Source organism: Solanum dulcamara, chromosome 10 (assembly GCF_947179165.1).
Source record: "Solanum dulcamara chromosome 10, daSolDulc1.2, whole genome shotgun sequence".
Lineage (NCBI taxonomy): Eukaryota > Viridiplantae > Streptophyta > Magnoliopsida > Solanales > Solanaceae > Solanum > Solanum dulcamara.
Genome location: NC_077246.1, coordinates 73,751,198 through 73,769,888, shown reverse-complemented (window position 1 = coordinate 73,769,888; position 18,691 = coordinate 73,751,198). Strand labels below are relative to the sequence as shown.

Here is an 18,691-nt window from a genome sequence, read left to right as displayed (position 1 = left end):
CCCAATTCTACAATACACAATATTACTAGTTGTACCATCAAATTTTTTATCTTGAGAACCAATGGGGCAAAATATTGGTTAAATGAAAAAGAATACATCCTTTATTTCTCGAGCACACGTTTAGGTTTGGCCTCAATTGGAAAATAAAATGGTGCACCTAACAAGGCAACTTCATAGACCAAGAACTACATGATCAACCTTTCATTTAGGGGTTGATGGAGGGATCATATCATTCAAGCCGTTTTTTTTCTTGACTCGAAATGAGAACATGTTTGAAAAACAATCTTAGAGTGTCTAGAATTGAGCCACGAGGGTCTCTTAAGGCCTCCATATTTAACATCAGAGTTATTTCATAAAGACTTGTTGTGGTAAGGAAGAAAGGGGGAACAAACACACTTAAAGAGCGCAGTATAATATAGAATGGTATATTATGTTCAAAGGATGAATGCTCCAAAAAAGAATTTATAGATTCTCATAATGTGCCTATATAAGGTGAGAAAATTCAATAAAAATTTAATCAAATTTGTTTATAACTGCAACTTCACAAATTGTTGCATAATTTGTAGTTAGGAATAAATTAGATCAAATTGCCTCTGAAGTGTGCATATAGGTTCAAATATGCCCTTTAAACATGTAGGTAGGTTCAAATATGCACCTACTCTCTGTATCATTTTATACTATTCACTTTTGTTTTTAGTCAGTTTCAAAAAAAATGACAAATTTCTATATTAAGTAACAATTTAATTTTAAAATATCTACTTTATGTTTACTGAAATGATTTATAGCACACAAACATTATCACTTATTTTGAACCAAACATGTCAAAAGTTTCTCTTTATTTCTTTTAACTCCTGTCAAACTAACCCATATATTTTTTGTCTTTGCCAAAATTGTGTATTTTGTGGGGAAAAATTCCTTAAATTAAAAGCCAGCTGCTCTTTCCCTTAAATTTTATCAAGAAAATTTCACATTTTTTATATCTTATTTTTCCCAAATTAAAACTGAATTGGTACTTTATTCCAATCTTCTCGTTGGTCATCTACACGACCATAGGCCATAGCTTCACAAGACTGAAAGAGAAAAAGAAGATTATGGGGTTGAAGAAGTGAGAATCTTAAGTACCCCCAAAATGAAATTAATCCTTTAAAGATCCATGGTCCAAGTATTGTTGAGCAACAATCTTTATTTGGGTCAAGAAATTATGGGTCATTCTGAAATAAGTGTTAGGAGAGACCATTTCCTCAGTGGATTTACATGGATGGCTCTAAGTTCACCTTCTTGTGCACACATTGATGGGATGAAAAAGCTAAAAGGTACAATTTTTCTTAGCCCCTTTAATACCCTTTTACATTTAACTAGTGTTACAGCAATTAGTAAACTATTTGAGGTTGATTATATATTGATTCTGCTCATTTTGGACTTGTTTCATCATAAAGGCTTCACCTTTATTTATACTTGTGTCTGGCTATGGTGAGCTGGGGTATCTTGCTCTGCTTTGTACTCCTATATATTTTGCTTTGAAAAGAATTAGTTAGTGGGTGGCATGGGTCACAGTAGTGGTCAATCAAGTGGGTTGAACACCATGAGGTTTTGTCACCTCGCTTCGTTTGACTTTCAACTATGCAAATAAATTGGCGGGGCTCTCATGTTCAAATACCAGCAAAGACAACTAGCCTTGGTGGACAAAGTTACCTTGTAGCAACATTGTTGCTGGTGGCAACATTGTTGCTGGTGGGAAGTGGCAGGTATTCCGTGGAAATAGTCGAGGTGCATGCAAGCTGGTCCAGACACCACCTTTATCCAAGAAAAAAATTAGTTAGTGGGTGTGACAAACTTTGAAGGTAGTGTAGTTGAAATGATATAGTAATTCTTTCTTGAGAGTTGGCAAGTTCTTGGTTGCTTTGGATTCTCATTGGACATTTGTTTTCCATTACCCTTTTACATTTAACTAGCATTACAAATATTATTGAACTAGTTGAGGTCGATTATATATTGATTCTGCTCATTTTGGACTCGTTTCATCATAAAGGTTTCACCTTTATCTAGACTTGTGGCTGGCTATGGTTAGATGGGGTATCTTGCTCTGCGTTGTACTTTATACATTTTGCTTCTAAAAGAATTAGTTAGTGGGTGTGATAAATTTTGAAGGTCTAGTAGTTGAAACGATATAGTAACTCTTTGAGAGTAAGTTGGCAAGTTCTTGGTTGCTTTGAATTCTCATTTGACATTTGTTTTTCATTACCCTTTTACATTTAACTAGCATTACAAATATTATTGAACTAGTTAAGGTCGATTATATATTGATTTTTGCTCATTTGGAGTCGTTTCATCATAATCAACTAGTTTTATGTGGGTTGTTCTCCCGTTTAATTTGGACTTGGGGATGGCTATGTGAGTTCTTTCTTTGTGGTGTACCCTATATATTTTGCTTCTAAAAGAATTAATTAGTGAGTGTGATAAACTTTGAAGGTCCAGCTGGCAAGTTAGCTAATCCTTTCTTGATAGTTAGTTGGAAGTGTGGACAAGTTTTTTTAAATAACCGTGATGTCTGGGTTAGGTTGCGTGCAACTCCCACCAGCACAGGTACTGGGTAACTCTGTCCCTCAAGACTTGGACGGATGACAAGAAATTTGCCTCTGCTAAGTTTTGAACCTAAGACCTCATGGTTCTAAACTCACCTCATTGACCACTAAGCCACCCGTTGGATGTGGAAGTGTGGACGAGCTCTTGGTTGCTTTAGATTCCCGTATGATTGTTTTTTGTTTTGACTTTGATGGTTAAGCTGCAATGATGTCTTAGTTCAAGTAGATAGTGTATCTTTCATTTTCCATGAAGGGAGCATCTTTAGTGCTTTTGATATTTGCATTTGAGTTGTGATTGTTCTCAGGGTTGCAAATTTTCGTACTTCTTAATATATAAACAATTATTAGGTGTACAATTAGTTTCTAAACTAAACCAACAAGTTTTCTTGGTAGAAGAGTTGCTTTCACCCATGTATATGCCAATCACCGGAGATGTCTTTTACGTAAAAACTCTTATTTAAGATGATATTAGTTAAGAAATAGTGTTCTTTTCACTGTATTGGAGTACATTTTTACTTGATTCCCATGCTTATATTTTGGCTTATGTCACTGAAGGACTCAGAAATAGGAATATGTCATCTCAAACTGTGGGAAAGTTCAGTCAAAATAATCAAGATATCTCACAAGAGTTCCAGCTTCCATCCGCATATGAATCTGCCATGGAAGCTCTTTCGACTCTCATTAGTCAGAAAAAAAGAAATGGCACATCAACCATTAGTGGTCAAAACCAGAAATTGGACAGAATGTTGAGGTACATTCAGGTAGTGCCATTTCTAACTGAGACTGTTTCTCCTTTAATACTTGCATGATCAAAGTGCATCTTGCTGGTACTGTTCTTGACTTCTGTTTTTTTCACAAACTTAATCGAAATTAGTGTTGTCACTGTAACTTTTGACTACTGTTTCCAGAATACGCAGCATATGACTGTAATTTTTTTTTTTTCACTTTGGTAATGATACCACTCTTTTGAGTTGTGATTCAATTAAGCTTCATTGTTCCTTGATTTCCATGTTTTGGGGAATGTGCTGAATAGGGGAGCCTTGGAGTAACTGGTAAAGTTGCTGCCATGTGACCAGGAGGTCATGGGTTCAAGCCTTGGAAACAACCTCTCTCCTCTACTTTAGTAAACATTTATAACTAGTTTAGAACTTCATATCTTTCAAATTACAAGAATGCTGGTCCTTGAATATATTTTTGAAAAAAAGACAGGCCTAATAAGGTATTATATTTCTGTTGCAGATTTTGGGCTTGGAAGAAAAGATAGCTGGCCTTAAGATTATCCATGTTGCTGGAACTAAAGGAAAGGTATCTCATAGTTGATGTTATGATTAATGTGGAAATCCTGTTATATTCTCATTGAGAGCTCGAAGGATGTCTATTTTTAGAAAACAGAGTCATGTTCTCTGAAAAAGGTGACACAAAATTTCAGAAAAGACATTTGGTGTTAAATTACAGTTTCAATTGTCAAGGCTCTCGATCCAGAAACTCTACTGGACCTTTCAATCCCTCCAAACCCCCCTCCCCCCCCCCCCACACACACAGAAGAAAAGAAAAGAGGGAAAAAGGGTCAAAAAGCACGTGCTAGATTCTCTTGTAGATTTTTGGATATTAGGCTTATCTTTGATGGTTAAGTTGTGCATATGTTGTGTATCTGACAAATTCTATTGCATAAATAAGTGAATTTGATACTCCTTGAGTATTTATGTTTGTCTTCTGATGTTGGGAGGTAAGGATTGCCCAAGTTAGTTCATGAGGTAAGGATTGCCCAAGACCACTCTCAATCAACGTGGGACAATATAACATAGGCGCCCAATAATGGCCTAACTAAGAACAAAGCCGGGTTTGACTTTGATACAATGATCAAGAAACTGACATTGGGCTCAATTCAACCCTAAAAGTTACGATCATGTGGTGAGGATTGTCCAATGCTATATAAAGAGACTAATGTCCCTACCTTCAAGGCCTCAACCATTGTTGGGCTCTATTTCCACTAATTGACTGCAATTGTCCAGCATCTAACATTCACTTGTAGCCCAGGACAAGTGCAAAATGGAAAAGCTTTTCTAGAGAAATTATGACTTCTCACGTTCTTTTAATTTTCGATTGGAAAATTAACCCATGTCGTACTTGATTGCAATTAATGATATTTCCAAAGTGCAAGAATTCTCTAGTTTCATTTCTATATTGTTTCTCTTCATGTCTACAATTCATTTCAGGGTTCAACATGTGCATTCTCTGAAGCAATTTTACGGGAGTGTGGTTTCAGAACAGGACTTTTTACTTCACCGCATTTGATCGATGTTAGAGAAAGATACCGACTTGATGGGTACATATTCTTGTTACTGAATTTTCACTACTTTTGATTATAAGAGCATCTTCGTTGTCTGTGCTACTCAATTTGGGGGAGTTCCTGTGTATTGAAAAGTTGGATGAGAAGAACAGGTATGGAAGAAAACTTGATGGATGGAAGCAAGTTTCTTCACTTTAATAAAATGGGAGGATTTCAATCTTTTCCTTTTCATGGACTTCAATACTTTCTCGCTCACCATGCAGATGACTCTTGGTAAAAGTTGTGATTTTTCACCCTCATTTTCACTTTTCATATAGGAGTTAAAGACAATACTTTGGGTGTTCGTCTTTTCTCGTTCATCATCCTACAGAGTTCACCCAATGAGGTTTTTCTAGAACACAATCAACAGATAGGGAAACTCAATAGCCTGTCAATTTTAAATGTTACTTGGTATGTCTTGAAGTACACAAAGGATCCCTACTCAAATTTCAAATTGAGCTTCATTGATGTTAATTGGTTTTCTTTATGTGATTGACGTCTTTCCTTTATTTGATTGTAGTTCAATTATTGATGACATTTCTCATTCCATTACAACGTGTTGCTTAGGATGGACATATGCCAGGAAAATTTTCTTCAATACTTTTGGGATTGTTGGAATCAGCTCAAGGTATTCTTTCATTTCCGCCTCTGTGCTGGATGACATGATGCCTTTATCTAATTATGCTAGTGGATCTTCCAAGTTACCTTGACTACATATCAGTTGGTTCTCTTTTTCACGTTTACGTAGTCTTACGCATTTTTTTTGGTTCAAAGATGAAGAAGTTCTTCGTCATTATAATTCAAGATTGCATTGGCATTATACTAGTTACAGCAAATTGGAAAAATCACGTTAATGATAGAGATGTCTAGATCTTTGTAATATAATGGTTCACCTTTTTAATAGGAATCCTTCATTTGCTTGAGCTAACATCTCTCGACTTCATCATTCATTGATATGCACTGTCCGATATGACTCACTTTAAGCTCATTCTAGGAAGTTCTTTACTTTGTTTTAATGGTTTGTGTTGGATGAGAGTAAAATTCAATTTCCTATCATCTGACACCTTTTACTGTTAGTTAGAGTAATCTATATTTGGTAAAACTTTTGATGGTTAGTTTTTACTCATCCTAGATATGTTAATTTGCAGGTGAACATCTCCGAAGACTTGCCTATGCCTCCTCTCTTCCAGTTCCTTACTGTATTGGCTTTCAAAATTTTTGTGAGCGAGAAGGTAGAAACCTGTTCCCTCTATTTTTCTTGATTTGAAGTTCCATTGATATTGTTTGATTTGGCTACTGGTGTTTATCTTCTCTTTTCTAAGATGTGCTTAGAAGCTGTCTACAGTTCATAGCTGGTGGCATTTCCATATGAGAATAAGAATACTGATGTTGCTCTCAGATGGCCGTAGGACAACCAGAACCTGGAATAAAATTATTGATGGAACAAAGACCAAGTTATGAGTCCTGGCACTTATCTTTCTTTTCTAAGATATGCTTGGAAGTTGTTTACATTGTGTCTGGTGGCATTATCATATGAGATAGTGATATTGCTCTTCAAAAATCACGGCCATAAGAAACCAGCCTTCTCCCAAAAAATTATCATGGCCATAGCCTTGAACAAAATTACAGAAGGAATAAGACTAATTTATCCTCTGACCTTGACTTCCGGATTGTAAATTATTACCTCGGAAATCTTTAATTGACAAGGTGTTGGATCTTCATCGTGTAATTATTACCCAGACAATGATTACTGCTAGATGAAAACTTACAATTCCTTTTAAACTTTCTGATGAGCTTGTAAGCCTTCCTGACAGCGTTAGGGCTGACCAAATATTGGTTCATATCACAAATACTCAAGCTTTGAAATCAAGCTAAAATCAAGAACTTTCTCTTTTCGATTAGAAATAGGAGAGCTTTTGAGGGGACTAGGAATGATTTTGTACATTTGAGGAACAACCTTTTATCTTTGATTGCTTTTTTGGTGCACCCTTGAGATTCCTACTTGTATAGATGATTAGGTGTCTTTTGTAGAGAATCATGTTTAATGTAGATTCTCTACTTTTGGTATACCTTTTGTATATGAGTGTTTTCCCACCGTTAATAATATTATGTACCTTATTAAAAGTATTATTCTCAATTGCAACCGAAATCTGCAGCCTATATTTGGGTATTCCAACAAGAACAAAACAAGTGAACCTCAACGATTATTTAACAAGACTTGCTATACCTTCACAGGTTGATGTTGCCATCATTGAAGTTGGTCTCGGAGGAAAACTGGATTCTACGAATGTGGTAATGCATCTTATCGGGTATTCATGTTGCTCCTACATATAATAGATGCAAGGTAGCATAGACGTTGGAGAAATCTTTTCTGCTTTTTGTTGGGAAATAATATGTTGAGCCTTGGCATTTATGAGCATGTAATGAATTGATAAAGTAATTTTGCAGATTAAGGAACCTGTTGTCTGTGGTATTACATCTCTGGGTATGGATCACATGGAAACTTTAGGTGTGTCCTTCTGTCCTCGATAGACTTGTTTGTTGCTTTCCATATGATGTTAGAAATAAGAACAAGGATAAGAGGTTGACAAAATGTGTGATTACTAATTTATATCCTTATATGACTCACTTTACTAGGTAGATATCTATATTATGCTCGGCGAGACAACAATATTCTATGAATTCGAGTGTTAAATATGTAATAGTATTTACATTTAAGTGTTGTTGGTAACCCTAAAATGAATATTCAATGTCTCTAATTTATATTAACTTAAATTTTTAGTTGAGACGGTTCATGTCTATTGAAAAAATGTCTAATAAAAGCATACACAAGCCAGAAGCATGGGTTCATAAGCTCTCAGCAGCTTCAACTTTGATCTGCTATTGAATGTGTTGAATTGTGTGAACATCTCATCTAAAAGTTTAAGTTGTCAGAGATGACAAATCTTTTTTGGGACCTGTTCCTTTTCTTGGGAGAAGCACGTGAAAATTCTTTTTAATAACGGCTTTGCTGGATGGCTACCAGAAAACCTATTTGATATTACTTGCTTATCTTCCAACTATAACGTGTAGGGGATACACTAGGCCAGATTGCTTCTCACAAGGCCGGAATTCTTAAGGTACTTACTTTTGTGCAATTTCGATAGTGTGATATGTTTTCGTCTATAGTAGATTGCTTATGGCAAAATTCCTGCCCATATCTTGAGCTGGCAATTAAAGTATGAAATATTTTCTGAATCGGCTTGGTTTTTCTGCTCGTGAAGCCTCAAATTCCTGCATTCAGTGTACCACAACTTTCTCAAGCAATGGAAGTTCTTCAAGAAAGGGCCAATGAGTTGATGGTAATCTACTGGAACATTACCTTTGGATTCGTGAGACTAGTGACTAATGTTTAATTACCTTTAAAATCATGTCTTGGGATCACACCCTTTTGGCGGAACTCAATTAAGTTTCTTACACACATGCAGTTTTTTATTGGTGTAGTATCTTCTTTACCCATAATCCCATAATTTGAAGGGGTCAAATATTTCCATGAACAGAAGAATCATGATTTGAAAAGTGACTATCATTTGTATCCTATGGCAAGCAAGTTTCACTAATCTTTGAGTGTTCCTATGTCGCCCGAATTTCATTTCCTTACACGTATATATTGTTCTACATGGACACACAAATCAATACGAGATGCAGAAAACAGTCATATAATCTCTGGAAAGATGTAAATAAGCTATTAGCTTAATGAACCATTCATCATGTAACTATGTTGTATATGACTGACTATACAATGAGACAGAATAGAGAATTGAGATGAACTCCGGTTAATCTTTCCCTCAAGCCACTGGGTTTAAATAGTGAGTGTACAAGTGTTAGAGAGGAAGTATTCTGACTTCCTTATTACAAGAAAGAATCAGTCTAATTAGTTCTGACTAATCCTAATTGATACAGAGTATCATTTATAATATTCTTAACACTGATTACTATCATCTCTTTCCATGCAGCTCACTATCTACAATGTACATATCTACACAGAAATTTCTAAATACCATCTCTCTGTCCATGCAGATTCCGCTAGAAGTTGTCGCACCACTAACATTAGAAAAGTTAAATGGAACAAGGCTAAGCTTGTCTGGTGATCACCAGCTCAGTAATGCTGCCCTTGCTGTATCCCTTTGTAAAAGTTGGCTTAGAAGTACAGGCAACTGGAAAAGGCTGTTTGAAGATGTTGGTACTCTCTTTATTCTCTCCTTTTTATTATTCTGTGCATATGGTAATCGCATTTTAACATATTAACCAATAGTCATCATGATTTTTCCAGACAAGTATTACTATCAGTTGAAGCCTGTGATTTTTAATTTTAATTATTTTGTGATGATAAAACTTAAACTCCATTTTCTAATTGTGAATATTGCTGTTTGTGGATCTATATTGCAGTCAAGAAATTACAGGGAGGCAGCTCATAGGAAAATGCCTGTAGTGATTCTCCTCATTCAAAATTGAGAGAACCATGATGCACATTGTGCTGACTATCTTAATAGTTAGTATTTGATTGGCCCACATTGGTTAAGGGAATGAATGCTTGTTTCCTAATATGGCCTTAGGCAATCATCACTTCATGAGTTATCTTTGTTGTTGAGTTAAGCCCAAGGTCCATTATTTTAATATTTTTTAAGAGGTTGAAGCCATCCCTGTTGTTCAGACCCGGGAAGGGGGGGATTGTCTCCTGCTGAGGGGATGAGTTGCTGTCTCCTTATGTGGTCTTGGACAATCCTCATCTCATGAGTTAATTTGTAGGATTATATGCGAATTACAGGTCATCATAGAAGCAATTATATCTGCGGTGCAGCTCCCGTCAAAAATAATAAAAAATAATGTGTATGATAATCTTAATGGTTATGTTCTATTTATTAGAATCTCAACAATTTGGAATTGTCCGTGACTCATGTAGCTCAAAAATCCGATATACGAAGTCATTTTGTATGTTAACTACCAAAAATGAACAAGAGTTTTTCTTTCTTATTTTATCTTTTTTGCATGCGATTGTTAAGACTCCAAAGTGAGGTTTTGTCTTGATAGCTTGCGGCTGCAAATATTTAACCAAGTGTTTTTAGTGCGACTCCACCGACCAAATCACTAGATCCCACTTTGCCAGTTTTTTAGTGGATATGGGGATTCCAATGACTTGCATCTTTGAAACTAGAGTACAATTTAAATATAGTGCAAGGCCCCCCTCTTCCTGATTCATAAAACCTTGATTCCAACTGCAATACTTCTGCATGGTTGCAGATTTGCTAGTTTCTCATAGCACTTATTTGAAATAAAATATTATGGTGAAACAACAACAACAACAACAACATACCCAGTGAAATCCACAGGTGGGATTTGGGGAGGGTAAAGTGTACGCAGACCTTACAACTACCTCATGGAGATAGAGAGGTTGTTTCTGAAAGACCCTCTCCTTAAAATTACCTGTCCCAAGAAAGATAGAGCTGTATATATATATTATATCGGCTAAAACAAGAAGCACTACAAATTCTACAAGATAAGAACAATACTAATAGCAAGAAAATGATAGTCAGATGGCAGCAACAAGACAACTAAACTGGCACGCCTAGGCCTAAGACCATCACAGTGCAATACTACAATCTATCCCTGCTAGCCTTCTACCCTAACACGCGACCTGCACTCCTTTCTAAGGTCATGTCCTCGGTGATATGAAGTTGCGCCATATCCTGTCTAATCACCTCTCCCCAATACTTTTTCGGTCTACCCCTACCCCTCCGCATAGCCCCCAAATCCAACTGCTCGCACCTCCTAATTGGGGCGTCAACACACTTCCTCTGCGCATGTCCAAACCATCTCAGTCTCGCTTCTCTCATCTTGTCTGCCACAGAGGCCACTCTCACCTTCTCCCGAATAGCCTCGTTCTTAATCTTATCACGCCTAGTATGTCCACACATCCATCTCAACATCCCCATCTCCGCAACATGCATCTTCTAAACATGAGAGTTCTTGACTGGCCAGCACTCCACACCATATAACAACGACGGCCTAACCACCATTCTGTAAAACTTACCTTTAAGTTTAGGTGGTACCTTCTTATCACACAGGACTCCAGAGGCAAGCCTCCATTTCGTCCATGCTGCCCCAATGCGATGCGTGACATCCTCGTGGGGACAACGACCTATAATTTAAAGGCTGTTAAATTTTCCAAGAAATATAGATGTTCGTTCATATTATGAACTGATCAGAGGATAATTGTATGCTTGCACCTCCACCTTTTTGGTCTCTTATAATTTCCCTAAAACATCATGATGAAACTTGGTTCTCTTTTCTGATCTAAGCTGGTCCTCTTTCTTTAACAGTGTTACTGTATCTCATCTTGTCATATAATGGAGAGTATTTTATTAGTCAAAGTGGCTTAGGAAGAGTGATATACACTTCTTTTACTCTTATGTCATCTGGATCTATTATGACACTGTTTGACCTTTTCTTGGCATCAAAACAGGCATATGAGGAAGATGGTCTACCAGAGCAATTCCTGAGGGGTCTCTCAGCTGCACGTCTTTCTGGCAGGGGTCAGATTATTGTTGACCCTCTGATCAATGCATCTGGAGGAAATAAAAGGATTTCAGGAGATCTGACCTTCTACCTCGATGGAGCTCACAGTCCTGAGAGTATGGATGCTTGTGCAAGATGGTTTTCTGCTGCTGCGCTTGCACAAAAAGATCTGTCACTTTCATCAGTTTCCTTGGAAGTTGAAACGGTGGAGAGTGCTTGGACAAACGGCTATATCAAACATTGTCATAACAAGGAGTCGGACGAAATATTGAAGCGGGTAATACATGATATATAGTTCTTCTGCATTTCATAAATCTTATTCTATTGTGTTTTCCTTTCCTCTAATTCTTGTCTTTGTTGAGTGGTGTGCTTTCTGAATACGATGGTCTCTGTACTGCAGATTCTGTTATTCAACTGCATGGATGCAAGAGATCCTCAAATTCTTCTTCCTAAGCTTGTCGATACCTGTGCATCATCAGGTAGTGAACAAGATAATCATGTAGCAATTTCTTGTTGTCATCGATGTTTGCCTCTGCAGACTGGGAATTGCATTCCATGTGGTTCTTTGAGACTAGAAGAGATGGCACAATTGATATGCTCCTTCCATGTTACACTCATTCAGTATACCATGAACCACATGTTTGCATGTTTGTGTAGAAATCAACTTTGTTCCTCGCATAGCATAGTAGCTGATATACTATTGTTTTCTTTCTACTAGGAATAACATACTACAGCTTTGCTCATTATCTGATGGGCTTGAAGGAAAAAATGTAGCTCAGAAATGAGGAGTTGGGGTGAACTGAGGATTTGTGTGGATAATGATATGATGAGTTTTATGATTGATTTGATGCACAAAGTTAATTACTTCCATGAATCTAAGTTCTTGTTGACATTTTTTGGTAAAAATTTCACCCTGCAATTCATACGTAGTTCTATTTTCAAAGCTTAATATGTGGAGGTTGACTACTTTGCATATATTCTGTCTCCATTGACACTTATGGCAATGAGATCGAAGTTTTGTACTTACGATGTGAGGAATCAGATAGCATCTAATTGGAGGCTAATCTTATGCTTTCCAAGAAATCTAATTCGACTCTCTAGATTTTTACCAACATAAGGTGGATTCACATAGAGTTCAAATAGAATGTGCCTGGCCCCTCGTTCGTCTAGTTCAAGGAAGATCACAGAAAGTTCTTTGATGTCTCGTTTTAAATCTCTCTCTTTTTAAATGATGAGATAATTCCATTGAGAGTAATAAGTGGGCGATACGAATGTTTCCTTCTGCAGGTATTTACTTCTCAAAAGCTATTTTTGTGCCAAGCATTTCAGCATATACCAAGGTTACTTCTGCTACCTCTACTATACCCTCATACATTCCTGGAAAGGATTTGTCATGGCAGTTTAACCTTCAGAGAATTTGGGAGAGAATAATTCATGGCAAAGGTAACTTCTTCCCTGTTCCTTGGTAACTGGCTTGTCTTTATTTTCTCTTGCATGATTTGTGCCTGTTGTGCAATCTTAGGTGGCCTGCTTTTTTCCGGAGCAAGGTTATTCTGTCTTAAATAGCTAATTAGAGCAGACTGCATCTAAAACAGATTCTTAAAAAGGAACTCTCCGCTTAAGTTTTATATAGACATTTTGGATGTAATAGGTTCTGTTAATTCTTGTTACTTCAATCTTTTGGCTGTCTTCATTCAAACAGGTTTAATCTGTTCAAAAATATTTGCCTAAGCAGTGTATATCAGCCTCACTTGAAATTTGAAAACAAGAAATGTATGTTCGGAAGTGATCAACCATTTCAATTTGACACCATGCATCGTTTCTTAATTAAGGATCCTCCTGAAATGGTTGCTTATATGCTGAAAGCTTTGGAGCGCTAATCCATCTAGAAAAGTCATGTAACTTCCTGTCTAATGCAGATGTTCTTGATCAGAATCTCAAGATAAATGCCTTGGCAGGCTTGCCACCCCGTGAATTTCTTTATGAAGAGACGTCTCATTGCGGTCCAGAAGATAGATATTTTGCTTCTAGTGCGGTTTTTCCTTCACTACCATTGACAATAAATTGGTTAAGGGATTGTGTTAGAGAAAACCCTTCCCTCCGACTTCAGGTACGTAACACTGCTGGGAATATCACATTCATTACAACTGTTTATAGTATGAGGTACATGATAAACCTGCTTGCATTAGACTTCTAGAGATTTTCACACACACACACACACACACACATATATATGCTAGTTATAGATGACATGTAGTTTCTTGCTTTTAATGAAGATGATATAACATCACAAGTGCACACTCCTAGTTCTGGAACAATCACGTTTGTGACAACTGCCTTGATAGCTAAAGCACTATCTACTTCTTGTTCCAGGTTCTTGTCACCGGTTCATTGCATCTCGTTGGCGATGTATTGAAGCTACTACGGAGGTAATGTTAGATTTCCTTCCCCAGGTGGTCGGGAATAGTTGATGGAGAGTGTGATATCCTCGGAACATTTCGAGAGTTTCTCTTGCAACGCAACCCAAGATTCTTTCCCTTGAACTAGAATTTTGTGTCATTGCTATTCGTTTTTGTTTCAATTTTCATTTATTTACGCAGACAACGTTTCATCTTGAAATTCGAAGAGTGCATGGCATTGATGAAGTTGCTCAATCTGATTCAATAGTTTCACAGCTTAATAGAGCTTTGTTATTCCATTGAAATCCTTCTTTTCATGAAGCTGCAATTTTGTAGCTACTCAATAGTATTTTTTGAGTAATAGATGACTTTGTTATAGCAAGTTTGATTGAGAACATTACAATTGTTACTAGTACTTCTTTTCATAATGGTGGTATTTGGACAAGCTTATGCGCACCTCGATTATTTTACGTGTATTTGCTACCTCTCAACAACACTAGTACACAATATCTATACCCGCCAAGGCTCAGACATATCGAAAGAAATCATGTCTCCATAAAATCAAATTTATGCATTGTATTAGTAAGTCACTAAACTATTTTTTGTCTCAATAAAGTCACTTAACTGTGTTAATAACTTATAAAATATAATTTTGCATGAATAGATTGTGTTAGTATTATTTTGACGAATATTTCTGAATAAGTTATATCGTTTTCTATCGTTATATAATGTCAAACGTCAGTAATTTGAAGGATAAACATACGAGAAAAGTAAGGTACGACATAGAATTATTATAAAAATGATAAAATAAAAGATAAACATAAGATTATAAAACAATAAGTAAAGATAAAAAGAGAAACATTCACACCAAATTGATCATTACATAAAATATAACTTTTCATTATTATTAAGCATTCAAACAAGTTGTCTTCATGGGAGTGGAGAGACCGTTTTCGGTATATGATATTGAGTAAAAGACTCATTTTCACGTGTAAAAGGTAATTTTTCAAAGCAAAATGGCGATAAAACAATTCTTCAAATAGAAAAGGCTCGGATGAGTGACAGTAAACGTCTCAACTACGAATGTGCTCACTCCTCTGCCACCAGCGGCTTCTCTCTTCCTGCAAAGACCTCACCTTTCTTGTCCAAATTCATGCTCGTATAATCACCTCCGGCTTTAGTTTCAACATTTCCACCACAACCCATCTCATAAATTTATACTCTTCTTTCAAAAAATGCAATTTTTCTCGCACCCTTTTCGATTCTACTCTAAATCCACCTGTAATCTTGTGGAATTCAATGATCAGAGCTTATATCAGAACAAATCATCATCAAGAAGCTCTGAAAATGTACAGTTCAATGTTGGAAGAAAAGGGTATTCACCCGGATAAGTATACATTCACTTTTGTGCTGAAAGCTTGCACTTTAATGTTTGATTTTGAAAAGGGTGTCAAGATTCATGAAGAGATAGTGAATAGGAATCTTGAAAATGACGTCTTTATTGGGACTGGGATTATTGATATGTATAGTAAAATGGGTGATTTGGAGAGTGCAAGGAAGGTGTTTGATAAAATGCCTGACAAGGATGTTGTAGTATGGAATGCAATGATATCTGGGGTTGCGCAGAGTGCAGAGCCGGTAAAGGCTGTTGATCTTTTCAAGAAGATGCAATTTGTTTGTCGAATTAATCCTAGTTCGGTGACGTTATTGAATTTGTTTCCTGCAGTTTGTAAATTAATGGATATGAGGGTGTGTACGTGTATACATGGTTATGTGTATAGGAGAGGGTTTCCAGTTTCGGTTTCTAATGCGTTGATTGATACGTACTCCAAATGTAATTATCCTAGTGCTGCTCGCCGAGTTTTTAATGAGTTAAGGGGGAAAGATGATGTTTCATGGGGTACAATGATGGCAGGTTATGCATATAATGGGAAATTTTATGAGGTTTTGGAATTGTTTGATCGCATGAAGAGGATGGGCTTGATGATGAGCAAAGTATCAGCTGTAAGTGCATTGCTTAGTGCTGGTGAAATGGGCGATTTAGAGAGAGGGATTGAAATTCATGAATGTGCAATGCAAGAAATGATTGATTCTGATGTTATGATTGCTACTTCTTTGATGACAATGTATGCAAAGTGTGGAGTGATAGACAAGGCTAGAGATCTGTTTTGGGGAATTAAGGGAAGAGATTTGGTTGCTTGGTCCGCAGCAATATCTGCTTTCTCACAATCAGGATATCCTCAAGAGGCGATCTCTCTGTTTCGAGATATGCAAAATGAGTATTCACAGCCAAATAATGTTACTCTGGTGAGCGTGATCCCAGCCTGTGGAGAGCTAAGGGCAGTGAGATTAGGAAAGAGTGTCCACTGTCATGCCATCAAAGCCACTATGGATTCTGATATTTCAACGGGAACTGCCTTGGTTTCCATGTATGCTAAGTGCAACCTGTTTACTTCTGCACTCAATATTTTCAATAAGATGCCACTAACCGAGGTAGTGACATGGAATGCTCTAATTAACGGGTATGTCCAAATTGGTGACTGCTATAATGCATTAGAAATGTTTTGCCAATTAAGGTTAGCTGGATTATGCCCAGACCCGGGGACAATGGTTGGTGTGCTTCCAGCTTGTGCCTTCCTTGGTGATGTACGGTTGGGGACGTGCTTTCATTGTCAAATTATCAGATACGGGTTTGAGTCAGACTGCCATGTGAAAAATGCTCTAATTGACTTGTATGCCAAATGTGGAAATTTATCTTCAGCTGAGTTCATGTTCAACAAAACTGAGTTCTCTAAGGATGAGGTGTCCTGGAACACAATGATTGCAGGATACATGCATAATGGACTTGCGAAGGAAGCCCTGTCCGCATTCTATTCCATGAAATTTGAATCATTTCAGCCCAATGTGGCCACACTTGTGAGCATCCTGCCTGCGGTGTCACATTTGACATACTTGAGAGAGGGCATGTCTATACATGCCTACATAATCAAGAGTGGCTTTCTGTCCCATAAGCCTGTAGGGAATAGTCTTATTGATATGTATGCCAAATGTGGTCAACTTGACCTATCCGAGCATATATTTGAGGAGATGAAGAACACGGACAGTGTTTCTTGGAATGCTTTACTTACAGCATATTCTATGCACGGGGAAGGTGATCGTGCTCTTTCTGTTTTCTCTCTAATGGAAAAGAGAGACATCGAAGTTGATTCTATATCCTTTCTTAGTGTCTTGTCAGCCTGCAGACATGCAGGCTTGGTTGAAGACGGAAGGAAAATATTCCACTGCATGCGTGACAAATATCACATCGAACCAGACGTGGAACACTATGCCTGTCTGGTAGACTTGTTAGGACGTGCTGGCTTGTTTAGTGAAATTATGGATCTACTTAAGACAATGCCTATGGAACCAGATGGTGGAGTTTGGGGAGCCTTGTTGGATGCATCTAGAATGCATTCAAATATTGAGATAGCAGAGGTTGCTTTGAAGCATCTTGTCAAGATTGAGCAAGGAAATCCTGCTCATTATGTGGTATTATCAAGTTTATATTCTCAATCTGGTAGGTGGAATGATGCCGTTCATACTAGAGTAAAGATGAATGACATTGGATTGAGAAAGACTCCAGGCTATAGTTGGGTTGAGGTGAAGTAGGGGGCATGGATTTTGTGTAAGTGCAATAGATATTACTCTTTGTTGACTGATCTGTGGGTGGCAATCCAACTAGTAAAGAATCTCCATGATTTTGCAGGGTACTTATATCTTCAATAGCTGCAAAATATAAATTCTAGGATCTACAACTGATCTTATGGGTCCCTACAGTTGGGGAAAAACAGAACATGCTTCATAAAAATTACTTCTTCCGTCCCATTTTGTGTGAGATTGTCTGACTGGGCATGAAGTTTAAGTCATCTCACTATGGGTAAAATGGAAGTTTAAAGTTAATTTGTTTCTAAACATAGAAGGTTTAGAAACAAATACACCTTGGTTCCATCGCCTACTAGTTGGAGCTGCCTGATACACCCCATTTTCCACATTTCTTTGCTCAAGAAGTACATAGGAATGTCGGTCCAACAAGTTACCCCGCTGCAATCACATGGTGATGGTCCTCAAGAAGAAGCTAATCCCGCTGCAATCACATGATGATGGTCCTCAAGAAGAAGCTAACCCCGCTGCAATCACATGATGATGGTCCTCAAGAAGAAGCTATGGACCTCGCAGACAAGGTTTTTATTGGGGAAGGAGGTAATATTGTGAACACATCAGCTGAGGAGTCCCAGTCAACTAATACAGTCCTCTGCCAGATCATTATTCCTTCAGAAGCTGAAAATGTGAGGCACAACAAGGGAATTAGGAGCAAGGGGATGAAAGTTGAGACCAACAATTTTTGGTTGTCCACTTAGTGTCCAGGCAGTGTTTTAGTCCGTCTAAATTGGGATTCACGCCAGAAAGTCTCACATTGTAGTTAAAGACTTCCCTAACAAAGATGACCCCATAGTTTGAGCTCAAATTCGATATCTCTGATTAAGAATGAAGGAATACTTTTCATTCCACCACGACACTCGTTGGTGGATGAGACCAGCATTAGCTATAAATAAGTAGTTTTACAAATTCTGCAGCTTTGGCTTTTGAGTCGTGTATTTCTGAATTCTTCTCTGGTTCTCTCTCCCTTTCTATGTCCCTCTCTATTAGTGTCTGTATTTGGGTGTATATAAATTGAGTCTCTTCTTATTGAGTTCATTGCCAAAACTATCCACTGATGTTTACATTAATGTTGTTTGGGTTCTTTAAAAATGTTGACGGATCGTATTGAATTTTTCGAGGATTCATCA

The 18,691-nt window shown here is 37.3% G+C and overlaps 2 protein-coding genes across 2 annotated transcripts; both read left to right on the top strand.

Moving 5' to 3' along the window:
• Positions 1-955: 955 nt before the first annotated feature.
• LOC129870383 (folylpolyglutamate synthase) lies at positions 956-14,170 on the top strand. The gene is made up of 16 exons (XM_055945155.1): positions 956-1,313; positions 3,138-3,343; positions 3,822-3,887; positions 4,799-4,908; positions 5,479-5,539; positions 6,060-6,143; positions 7,147-7,203; positions 7,360-7,420; positions 7,984-8,030; positions 8,175-8,252; positions 8,971-9,129; positions 11,414-11,743; positions 11,867-11,945; positions 12,754-12,909; positions 13,386-13,576; positions 13,840-14,170. The coding sequence occupies exons 1-16, from the start codon at positions 1,154-1,156 to the stop codon at positions 13,897-13,899; spliced, it is 1,905 nt and encodes a 634-aa protein (XP_055801130.1). The 5' UTR covers positions 956-1,153; the 3' UTR covers positions 13,900-14,170.
• Positions 14,171-14,864: 694 nt separating this feature from the next.
• On the top strand, positions 14,865-18,594 carry LOC129871274 (pentatricopeptide repeat-containing protein At2g39620). Its single transcript, XM_055946178.1, has one exon. It carries the CDS (start codon positions 14,949-14,951, stop codon positions 17,511-17,513), a length of 2,565 nt encoding a protein of 854 aa, XP_055802153.1. The 5' UTR covers positions 14,865-14,948; the 3' UTR covers positions 17,514-18,594.
• Positions 18,595-18,691: the final 97 nt, after the last annotated feature.

What these genes read in the sequence shown, in the direction of transcription:
- LOC129870383 (XM_055945155.1), top strand. Translation starts at nt 1,154, where the DNA reads ATGGTCCAAGTATTGTTGAGCAACAATCTTTATTTGGGTCAAGAAATT. An exon ending in AAATTTTTGTGAGCGAGAAG is followed by an intron (nt 6,144 to 7,146) that starts GTAGAAACCTGT and finishes ATACCTTCACAG; the next exon opens with GTTGATGTTGCCATCATTGA. An exon ending in CGGACGAAATATTGAAGCGG is followed by an intron (nt 11,744 to 11,866) that starts GTAATACATGAT and finishes TCTGTACTGCAG; the next exon opens with ATTCTGTTATTCAACTGCAT.
- LOC129871274 (XM_055946178.1), top strand. Translation starts at nt 14,949, where the DNA reads ATGTGCTCACTCCTCTGCCACCAGCGGCTTCTCTCTTCCTGCAAAGAC.